The sequence below is a fragment of the Ruditapes philippinarum genome, unplaced genomic scaffold (genome assembly GCF_026571515.1).
Source record: "Ruditapes philippinarum isolate M1 unplaced genomic scaffold, ASM2657151v2 ctg577_1_1_1_1, whole genome shotgun sequence".
NCBI classification, from domain to species: domain Eukaryota; kingdom Metazoa; phylum Mollusca; class Bivalvia; order Venerida; family Veneridae; genus Ruditapes; species Ruditapes philippinarum.
Genome location: NW_026861265.1, coordinates 11815 through 23766, shown reverse-complemented (window position 1 = coordinate 23766; position 11952 = coordinate 11815). Strand labels below are relative to the sequence as shown.

General features: G+C 35.1%; 1 protein-coding gene across 1 annotated transcript; it reads left to right on the top strand.

Annotated features, from left to right (window-relative positions):
* Positions 1-371: 371 nt before the first annotated feature.
* LOC132715089 (circularly permutated Ras protein 1-like) lies at positions 372-9439 on the top strand. The gene is made up of 7 exons (XM_060698060.1): positions 372-548; positions 2666-2904; positions 3546-3630; positions 4486-4692; positions 5348-5534; positions 8292-8534; positions 9303-9439. Exons 1-5 carry the CDS (start codon positions 409-411, stop codon positions 5529-5531), a joined length of 855 nt encoding a protein of 284 aa, XP_060554043.1. The 5' UTR covers positions 372-408; the 3' UTR covers positions 5532-5534; positions 8292-8534; positions 9303-9439.
* The last annotated feature ends 2513 nt before the right edge of the window (positions 9440-11952 follow it).

Here is an 11952-nt window from a genome sequence, read left to right as displayed (position 1 = left end):
TATGTTAAAGTTTTTGTAATAGTTCAAATATTTTCAAAGTCCATTGACATATGGCTTTGAAACTTTGCACACTTGTTCACCATTATGACCCCAACCTGTAGACAGGAGGAGGTAACTCTATCAAGCATTTTGACAGAATTATGCCCCTTTTTCGACTTAGAATTTACCTTAAAGTTTTTGTAATAGTTCAAATATTTTCAAAGTCCATTGACATATGGCTTTGAAACTTTGCACACTTGTTCACCATCATGACCCCAACCTGTAAACAGGAGGAGGTAACTGTATCAGGCATTTTTTTTACTATTAAGCACTAAGAATAGTCGAGCGTTGCTGTCCTACCGACAGCTCTTGTTTTTCTACATGTCAGAATGAGAGGAAAAGAAAGTACGTCGAGCGGACGGCAATGTCATGTTACTAAAGATGGAAATTCTAGAAGAGCCAAATATAGTAACAGGGGATCCTACACATTGTCAACAGTGCGATGCCATTTTGTCTTCTACATCGGTCCTAGAGAAAGAAGAGGAAGGTGATAAATATACATGGCCTTGGTATATACATGTTATTTACTTTTTAATTTCTATATATAGGTATACAATCACTACATATACAAGGGCATCATAAGACACTGAAATAATAGATATAATTGGTACAGAGAATCATAACGCATATACTGAAAGGTACCTAATTATTCTAAATACAAAATGTATAAAGGTTAACAGGCATTGAATATTATTAGTTATATATTTTTGACATATTTGTTTATATGACACTATATAGATGGTTGTTGGCATATATAACAGAATAACCATTTAATATATGGCCATATAACCTGTCAGGAATCTTTATAACAAATTAATTATACAGCAAACTTCCTTTTTAGCTCGACTATTCGAAGAATATGAGAGCTATTGTAGTCGCCCCGGCATCGGCGTCGACGTCAGCGTATTTGAGATATTCAATTGAAACTTACAATACTTATTTATAGTAACAAGGTACATCAAATTGACAAGTTGGATAACTCTGCCTACAATATTGACAGAATTATGCCCCTTTTTAACTTAGAAATTTTGGTTAAAGTTTTTTGTAAAGTCAAATATCTCAATTATTGCTTGAGATATTCAGTTGAAACTTACAGTACTTATTTATAGTAACAAGGAACATCAGATTGACAAGTTGGATAACTCTGTCTACAATATTGACAGAATTATGCCCCCTTGGAACTTAGAAATTTTTGTTAAAGTTTTTTTGTAAAGTCATATATCTCAATTATTGCTTGAGATATTCAATTGAAATTTAAAATACTTTTTTATAGTAACAATGTACATCAGTTTGCAAAATTGCATAACTCTGCCTGCAATATTTGCAGAATTATTTGCCCCTTTGAAACTTAGAAATTTTGGTTAAAGGTTAAAGGTCTTCAAAGGTATTTACTTGAAACTTTACACATGCACTTAGGATCATAATTGTATGTCACTGACCAAGTTCCATAACTCTATCTTGCATTAAGGCTTATTCATATCCCCTTTTCTACTTAGTCTCTTGGTTAATGTTTACATGCAAGTTTTACATATCTCAATAACTATTAAAGATATTTATTTAAAACTTCACATTTGCATTTAGGGTCATAACTGTAGGTCACTGACAAAGATCCATAATTCTATCTTGCATTTAGGCTGATTTTTCTCCCCTTTTTCAACTTAGAAATTCATGGTAAAGTTTTGCTTGTAAGCTGTTATCTCAATAACTACTGAAGGGTTTGTGCTTTTTTGGGACAATTTTATGCGTTCATAATAATAAAGCAGTGATTTACTTGATAAAACATCTTAATAACAAGCCTTTGTACCTTTTCTGTCAAATTAATGTATTCATAGGTAATTAGTATTGTTATACTCAATAAAACACCCTTGTGACATTACCTTCCGAAAAGTCAAGCCACTACTGTATAATTAGACTCTCTCTAAGGCCTATAACATGAATTTATAAAAAAAAATTAGCCCTTTTGTGAACTTAAAAAATTTAACATTATCAAGGCTCTTTTACTATCAAGCACTTAGAATAGTCGAGCATGCTGTCCTACCGACAGCTCTTGTTTTTTTAAAAATGGACATTGAAATAATTTTCAATGGTAAATTTCAACAGTGTGACAATATAATGACAGGCATTCATTTACCATTTGGTGTTCAGAATCTATAATACAACATTATAGAATGGTAAATGTATAGATGGTAATTGAACTTTAAATATATACTATGCTTAAATTTGATGTTTGAAAATATTGAGAATTGCTACACAGTCTCTTTGTAAACATGACATGAACATGTTTTGACTTTATTTAAAGTACATATGACATGTTTTAAACCCTACACACTATATGTGGACACAATATGAATATATAATGTCATTAAAAAAACTGGCAGTATTTTTAAGAAAAGACCAACTTAACTTGCCCCGTAATAAGGAATGCAGCTTCCCATACATAGTTTACACATTCTTTTACACAAATTAAACATATTCTGAGTAAGACTTTCATGGATTTCAATACATTTATGCAATAGAAATATTTTACCTAAAGCCAAAGTATATCTTTAATGATATAGCAATGTTTTAATGAAATGAAATGAAATCAAATATGAAATAAAATAGTATTGCAACAATTTTATTCCAGTGAGTTTTGTGAGTGCAAGAATACAGGATTAGACATTACACCAGAGGAGGTTCCTAAAGGGGACAGTTTTGACTTTGTGTTGACCCCGGCTAGACAAGAGAGTGAGGAGGCTGAGGCAGAAGGGGCTATGGAAGGGGAGACAACTCCTGAGAAGAAAGAGGAGAGTAAAGGAATGGTTGTTTATTGTATGGACATAAGTGGGTCCATGGCTAGTAGTGTGAGACTCTCGGAATTACAAGGTATATTCTACCACAAAATATTTACAGTGTAGCCTCTGCAGAGCAACCCCTCTGTAGAGCAATAACCTCTTTATAATGACAGTTTAATGACAGTTTTTAACTTTTCCCATTGATTGTAATACTTCACAATAAAATTTACCTCTCAAGAGCAAAACGTAAAATCTTTGTGAGTTGTTCTGCAGAGCTTGTACTGTATGTTAAAATTAATTTTGGTTTTAACATAATTATTTTACATAAAATCCTGAAACAAGATTCAACATTTAGACTAACTGTTGAGTCTGCTTAATGGAATAGACCAGTATTGGTGTCATATAAGGAAATTTGATCTCCACCCAAGTTATGGTTAAAGAGGAAGTGACTTGAATTTGAAAATGTAAAGATTATCGGTAAAATTAAATTAATTTAAAAAAAAAAGTTATATCCAGGGGTGTTGCTGTGAATCAAAATATGAGTGTATCAGTGTAATTTGCAAGAAAGATTTATAATATTTTCCTTAAAAAATGTTTTCAAAATAAATGTGACATCTTTAAGACAAAAACATGAAATTGTAACCCTTTTCCATTTTAGTAATAATTTATTATAATTTTTTGTGTTGAATTTTTGTTTGCCTCCCAAAAAAATCAAAACTGTTGTTATTTCAGCACAATGGAGGAATGCCAGAGACAGAACATCCCATCCTGATAACTCAATATCTAGACTTAAGGCTATCAAAGATGCTGCTAGAAGGTAAACTTTACAATCTAGCCCTGAAACCTGCGGATTTGCCCAGGTATTGAATTTGGGACGTTCCATTTCAAATTGTTAAGGGATAACCAATTAAAATTTCAAAATACAAAAACTGTGCTGTTACCAAAGTAACAGTTTTGTGCCTGGTCAGACTGCATGGATGCACAGGCTTGCCTGGCACTATCTTTTCACAAAGGCTGGTCCTTTTCCAGCAGGTTAATCAGTCAGAATGGTCACCTCTGCAGGTAAATGTATCGTCACCTTAGTGCAGTAATGGGTTAAGTCGTTCTAAATTTAATAGGATTTAATCAGTTATTACACTAAGGTGGCGGTATGTGCTTTTATATGATCTTGAGGTTATTTATTATAGTTGTGCATAGGTGACAACAGTAACCACCAGGGCATGCTTTCCTTTGAAATTTTTAAATATTGTCTTGAGATTGTGTACATAGATGATGTGGGTTTTTTTATCACATATACTATGGCACAGGAGACTTTAATAATATAAAGCCATTTAATAAAAACAGTATTACACTAGTGTAATAACTTTGACGTGATGTCATTAGTGTTATATACAAGCATTTGGTTAAAGCACCCTTATGTTAGGGTTACACAATAAGCGTGTCAATGAAAAATAACTTTATTTAACTGTAAACCATTCTTACATGTATTTTGTAAATGTGATAAATATTAAATTTGTGTAGATTCAATACTAAATTTGTTGAACTCGTTGAATAAAAATATTATTCTTGCCAGTTTCTAGCATAATATAATTTCATTCAACTTGTTTAATAAATTTAGTATTAAATCTGCACAGTACACTCATTCAATATCAACTATTTACAATATTTTCAGACAATTAGAAAGAATGAAGATTGAGTATCAAAACAAACAAGTGGCTTTGGTTACTTTTGGTTCGACTATTTACCTTTGGGGTGATTTTCACACATATAATGCTAAATCATTTACTGGAAATATCATCAATGACTATGACGGCCTAATAGCTGCTGGAAGAGAGTATGCAACAACCATGGAACTTGGAGGACTTGAAAATACCTTTGAGTGAGTTTGATTTATTTGTTATTTTGCACTAGTTGAAATGAGCAAGGATTTTGCATTCTGTCTGACCTCTTAGTACTAAATGGTTTTGGTTTGGCACAAAGATTGCTAGCTAAGGGGTATGGCCAATCTGCAGTATTTGGGGCATTCAGCTACAGTACCCTATGGTCCTGAACAAAACTCATTATACATAAATCATGCTTCCTGAACAAGAATTTGCCCAGCCCTGTGGGTTGCTTAGGTTACATTGACCTTTAGGAAAATCAAGATACATAAGCTTTTGGTCATCTACAAAAATTAGATATATTATGCTATTAAGTCAAAATGACCTGTCCAGTAGATCATTTGATTTCAAATTTGGAACACAAGTCATGCTATAATCAAAATTTATCTTTAGATGACTTTAAACAGAACCTAGTGAACTTCAATGTACCTCTGCATTATGAAAAACTTAAAGCATGAAACACAGGTAAGCCATCTAAGGCTATCATGGCTCTCTTGTTAAACGGAGTACAATGTTAAGATTTCAGTGAAGAAAAAAATTGTTGTAAATTTTGCAAAGCACATTTTTATGATGGACTTTTGTAAAACAGACAATTCAGTCCATATATCAAAACAACATATTTGTATATTAACTTTTTATTCTTTTTCCATGTAGACATTTAGACAGGAAAATTGGTAACCTGAGAACAGAAGGTTGCACTGCACTTGGACCAGCATTAGCTATAAGTGCAGGAATTGTTGCTGGTTCCCCTATATCTGAGGTAGTGCTGTGCACAGATGGGGAACCAAACACCGGAGTTGGTAACCTCGACACACCAGCTGGAGAGCTTTTCTATTAGAAGGTAAACAATGTGTGACTCTTTTTCATTTTTGTTTTAATTCAGACATTTGGACCAAACAATTAATGGTTTGCATACAAGAGGGTATACTGCACTTGGTCCAGCTTTGGCAATAAGTGCTGGAATGATTTCAGGCCTCTAACAGTCTAAGGTGGTATTGTGTACTGGTACTGCCTCTGTGGTCGAGGGGTTAGAGTCAATGACTTCTAATCCAGTTACCTCTCTGGCGTGGGTTTGATCTCCGGGAGATGCTTTGGTAGTTTAGCGCGGAGGAAGGTAGTCTAGTACTGGTGTAACTCTCCAGGAATGATGGTTAGGAAACTACCCGCCTATATGACTGAAATACTGTTGGAAAAAGTTGTAAAAATGAAACAAACAAACAAACAAAAGTATTGTGAACTGATGGACCAAATTATGGAACTGGAAGTTTAAATAGACATGGTGGACAAGAATTTTATAAAAGGGTAAAGTTGATGATGACTGTAATATTATTTCAGTATAACTTGACACAAATGTTGACTGTTGTGGGGCAAAGTGTGGGACCCAAAATTTTGGTCCTGTTGGTCTCAGCTAGTGGCATAATCAAGTTTGCTAGTAAAGGATCAATTTTATTAGGGAAATACATACTAAATTTGAGCCGCGTCATGACAAAACCAACATAATGGGTTTGCGACCAGCATGGATCCAGACCAGCCTGCGCATCCGCGCAGTCTAATCAGGATCCATGCTGTTCGCTTACCAACCCTATTACAAGTAGAGAAACTGATAGCGAACAGCATGGATCCTGATCAGACTGGGCGGAGGCGCAGGCTGGTCTGGATCCATGCTGGTCGCAAACCCATTATGTTGGTTTTGTCATGACGCGGCTCATTTATATTTTCACACATACATGTATTAAATGCACATTGAACAAACAAAAATGCAACAAAGTAGAATTATATTAATTAAGAAGTATGTTTTTATGCAATCATGGCTTGATAATTAGTAAAATTTGCTACTCTTAATGTTTGGTAACCTCTGAAATCGTGTTGTATATTTTGGCATTATGCTAAGCATTTGAAACCCTTATACATGTATATTACTTTGAAGTTGGTACCAAATTCAAAAATTGAATGGAATTTTTTACCTTGGTGTAATAGTTACAAACCTAATGTGTATACTTTTGAAAACAAAATCAATGTGTTTCTATTATGAACACTTCTTATTGTGTTTTTTTGCATATCAAACTTGCCCACTAATTTTTATACCCCCGCACAACAAAGTTGTAAGGGGGGTATACTGGAATCAGCTTGTCCGTCTGTCCGTCCTTCCGGCTGACCGGCCGTCCGTCCGTCGGTTTTTTCTTGTCCGCCCAATAACTTAAGATTCCTTTGACCCTTAGTCTTCATATTTGGCATGGAGGTTAGTCATGATTAGTAGATGACCCCTATTGATTTTGAGGTCACTAGGTCAAAGGTCAAGGTCACAGGGGCCTTGACTTCAAAAAGCTTGTCCGCCCAATAACTTAAGATTCCTTTGACCTACAGTCGTCATATTTGGCATGGAGGTTAGTCATGATAAGTAGATGACCCCTATTGATTTTGAGGTCACCAGGTCAAAGGTCAAGGTCACAGGGGCCTTGACTTCAAAAAGCTTGTCCGCCCAATAACTTAAGATTCCTTTGACCCATAGTCGTCATATTTGGCATTGAGATTAGTCATGATTAGTAGATGACCCCTATTGACTTTGAGGTCACCAGGTCAAAGGTCAAGGTCACAGGGGCCTTGACTTCAAAAGCTTGTCCGCCCAATAACTTAAGATTCCTTTGACCCACAGTCGTCATATTTGGCATGGAGGCTAGTCATGATAAGTAGATGACCCCTATTGACTTTGAGGTCACCAGGTCAAAGGTCAAGGTCACAGGGGCCTTGACTTCAAAAAGCTTGTCCGCCCAATAACTTAAGATTCCTTTGACCCACAGTCTTCATATTTGGCATGGAGGTTAGTCATGATTAGTAGATGACCCCTATTGATTTTGAGGTCACCAGGTCAAAGGTCAAGGTCACAGGGGCCTTGACTTCAAAAGCTTGTCCGCCCAATAACTTAAGATTCCTTTGACCCACAGTCTTCATATTTGGAATGGAGGTGAGTCATGATTAGTAGATGACCCTATTGATTTTGAGGTCACCAGTTCAAAGGTCAAGGTCACAGGGACTTTGACTTCAAAAAGTTTGTCTGCCCAATAACTTTAGATTCCTTTGACCCACAGTCTTCATATTTGGCATGGATGTTGATCATGATTAGTAGATGACCCCTTTTGATTTTGAGGTCACTGGATCAAAGGTCAAGGTCATAGGGACTTTGACTTCAAAAAGTTTGTCCACCCATTAACTTAAGATTCCTTTGACCCACAGTCTTCATATTTGGCATGGAGGTTGATCATGACTATAAAGTGACCCCTATTGATTTTGATGTCAATGGGTCAAAGGTCAAGGTCACAGGGACCTTGACAAAAAAAGCTTTTCTTCTCAATTGCTAAAGAATGTCCTGTCCGCAATGTATTGATTTTGACATTTTCACATTTGAAGCATGTAGAATACATAACTTAGCAATGCACTGGCTTAGTAACCTCAGATTTGGCAGGGAGGTTGTCATTGAGCTCTAAATGGCCACTGTTGATTCTGACAGAGTGGTATGCGGGGGTATTCACGCCATGATAGTGGCAGTTCTAGTTTTTTCTAGGTAGTCACCTTTTTCATATACATTGATTATGATTTTCAGATTGGAGAGTTTGCTAAAGAAAATAACACAAGGTTGTCTGTTCTGGCTGTGGAAGGACAGGAGACTGGACTTCGACATGTACAAGAATGTGCTGTGGTATCAGGGGGGACAATCAATGTTCTGAACCCCCTAGAAATGATGAGACAACTCCGTCTTATAGCTCAGAACTATACAATAGCTACAGCTGTAGATGTTACTGTGATACTACATCCAGATCTTGTCTTTGATGAAGCTGGGTACCAGGTGATTATTTTATTGCCTTATAGTGCTTTTTGCTTGATATTTATATTATGATAGAGAAGGGTACCAGGACTGGTAATCATTTAATTCCCATATACCTGCCTTTTTCCTTAATACACTTAACAAAATTCTCTTAAATTGCATATTTTATTAACTAAATTTCTGATTAGTCACCCTTTAAACTGCATTGTTTTGGAAAGTCTTAATTATGTTAATCTGTATAATATTATTGTACTTATTGGTCTGAATTATAGAGAAACGTTATAGCCAGAAAGTGTTTCATGGCAAGCTTTAGCGATAAACCTTCTCCTATCCCCACATCAACCATGTATTTGATTTATCCAGCTCTTATAAATATCCACCATAGGTGACCAAAGTTCAAACGAATGTTGTTGAGAAGTAGCCTTTAAGGTTGAGGCATCAGAATTGCATCCATTGTTTATCCCTGCATGATAATAAAAATCAACAAAATAGACTTGAATTGGTGAATTACTGGAGTCTATAAATATCTAAGCACAAGCAGGTAAAGTGGTTTTGACACCTGGTGTTGCTTTAATTTTGTAACACCCAAGGTTAGCCAAATTCATCTTTCCTGTTTCGGCACCATATGACCTACTTATGGTGTTGGCGTGGTATAAAACCAAACAAACAAAAAAAGGCAAATTTGAATCACAGCAGCACCAGGAAGTGTTGTTAAGGTGTTCAGGCTAGCCATATACTTAAAGCAAGGTATTTGTTGCCAAGATATCACACAAACCTGTTTATTTACAGGCAACTAACAGACTGCTGAAAGAAGAAGGCAATGCTGCCAAGGAAACTGATTTGATCTTCAGATACAAGGCCAAGGATGTTAAGAAAAAATATCTAAACAGTCTATACCATTCCAGGTAAATACTTTAATGTAATATATTCTAGGTAAATATTTTGATGTAATATATTCGAGGTAAATATTTTGATGTAATATATTCGAGGTAAATATTTTGATGTAATGTAATCCAGGTAAATATTTTGATGTTATATATCCCAGAGCTAGCTCAGGGTGAGCTTTTAGGATTGTTAATGTCTGTCATCATACCACACTTGTTCCTTAACACTCAAGTGGTCACATTTTTGACTCAATTGTCATCAAACTTGTTCAGGATGCTTTTCTAGGTAATAGCTCGGATGAGTTTGAACATGGGTCATCTCGGATGAAAACTAGGTCATAGGAGCTAAAAATAGATAAATCTTGTTAACACTCTAGTGGTCACATTTTTGACTCAATTGTCATCAAACTTGGTTAGGATGCTTTTCTAGGTAATTGCTTAGATGAGTTTGGGTCATCTCCGATGAAAAACTAGGTCACAGGAGCTAAAAATAGAAAAATCATGTTAACACTCTCGTGGCTACTGTTTTGATCCAATTATCCTTGAAATTGGTCTGAAAGTTTGTTTTGATGATTTCTAGGTCAAATTTGAATACGGGTCACCTGGGGTGAAAAAACTAGGTCACACTGCCCAAATATGGGAAAACCTTGTAAACACTCTAGTGGTCACATTTTTGACTCAATTGTCATCAAATTTGGTTAGAATTCTTGTCTAGTTAATTGCTCGGATGAGTTTGATTGGTCAGGTGAGTGATCTAGGGCCATCTTGGCCCTCTTGTTATATTTTCAGGTGGGTTACAAAGTGGCTAAAGAAGACAATTATTTGAGAGAGCCAATGGTATAATAACATAATAACAAAGAATATCTTGCAAGTGGGACATGAGGCAAAACAGACATACTTGATGTTTAATTCAGAGACTTTATCCAGTTGATGAACTGGTAAGTGAGTTTTAGAGTTTACTGCTTGTGATTCTCTTTAATATTTAATGAACTTTGTCTTTTTGTGTCCCCTCTTTGGGGGGGGGGGGATTTAGATTTACCCTTGTCAGTCCGTCCATCTGTCCTTCCATCCATCTGTTCTCATATTGTGTCGCACAAAGCTCACAAGTATTTGACTAAGAGTCATGAAACCTTACAGGAATATTGCTCAGCATGTGAAGTTGTGCACCTGGGGTTTTGCTTGTGGATTTATTCTGTTTTATTTGAGTTATTGCCCTTGACTTAGTAAAAGTTTGCAATATTCAACTGGTTAATGCATAGCTCAAAATGTATTTGACCTGCAGGCCTGAAAGTTTACAAGAATGTAGGTCAACATGTGTACTCATGCACCTTGGAGTTGGCTTGTGGATTTATCCAGTATTTGTAGATGTATTGCCCTTTACTTAGTAAAAACCATTTCATTATGTGTTATTTGTTCTTTGAGTGCTTGAGTCAACCAACTTTACAGGAATAATGATCAACATCACTGTGAAGCAATGCACCTGGGATTTTGCTTGTGGATTTTTTTCAGTTTTATTAGAGTTATTGCCCTTGACTTATTATAAATTTGCAATTTTCAACTTGTTCATGCATAGCTCAAAAAGTATTTCACTTGTAGGCCTGAAAGTTTACAAGAATGTTGGTGAGCATGTGTACTTGTGCACCTTGGGGTTCGCTTGTGGATTTATTCAGTATTTGTAAAGTTGTTTCCCTTTACTTACAAAATGTAGTAAAAGATATGGTAGTTTTTAAAGTTGAGTGAAATAAAACAATTCATTTCTTTTAAGAATATGATTTAAAACTGTAATATTGTATGAATAATTACATGCAAAAAAAGATAAAGTAAATAAACATGTTTATGCAGAAAATATCTCTCTATATTATCACTATTATGGCAGATGCCACTTAGTACGTTTTAGCATGGACAGAAGAAGTTCCAGATTTTATACATTTTCTTTATAAACAATTTTTTTTTGTAAAATTTGAGATAGATATTAAAGGAATATTGATAATTTTCAAACTTATCAGGTTTTTCCTCATTAAACGGTAAAATAATGATAGAAAAATAGAAATATCACATTATAGTGTAAGTTACTTAATAAGTAATAATTCCACAGAGCTAAATCCCTAACATAACGAAAAACAGTGTTAAATTACGTTTTCAAAAAGGTCAATTAACCAATTGTGTACGGTTTACAGATCACATGCTCCTGCATGTACCGAAAACAGGTCACGTGCTCCTCCATGCCTCAAAAACTAATTGCATACCAATACCTGTGGAATGGCCCTTTGTAGTGCAATAAAATATTTAAAGACGTTTTCGGGAGTTTTCATATAGAGGCAAAATTAAAACTGTTCAATAGAATTTATTTAAACTTGTTGTTAGAATATGATAATGGAAACATTTTAAGCGAAAAAAATTTAGGGGTCACTGTCCTTGTTATTAAGTTGTCTGCCTCTGAATTGGACTTTAATGCTTAAATGAAGTGCATATAATTATGTTTCCCAAAAATTTTGGGAGACGTTTTGTTTTAACCTTAGCCGTCTGTCTGTCCATCTGCATTAAGCTTGTCCAGC

Excerpts from the sequence above, each read along its gene's own strand:
- LOC132715089 (XM_060698060.1), top strand. The coding sequence starts at position 409 with ATGTTACTAAAGATGGAAATTCTAGAAGAGCCAAATATAGTAACAGGG. Across the intron at positions 549-2,665 it reads GATAAATATACATGGCCTTG|TGAGTTTTGTGAGTGCAAGA; the intron begins GTATATACATGT and ends ATTTTATTCCAG. Across the intron at positions 2,905-3,545 it reads GAGACTCTCGGAATTACAAG|CACAATGGAGGAATGCCAGA; the intron begins GTATATTCTACC and ends TTGTTATTTCAG.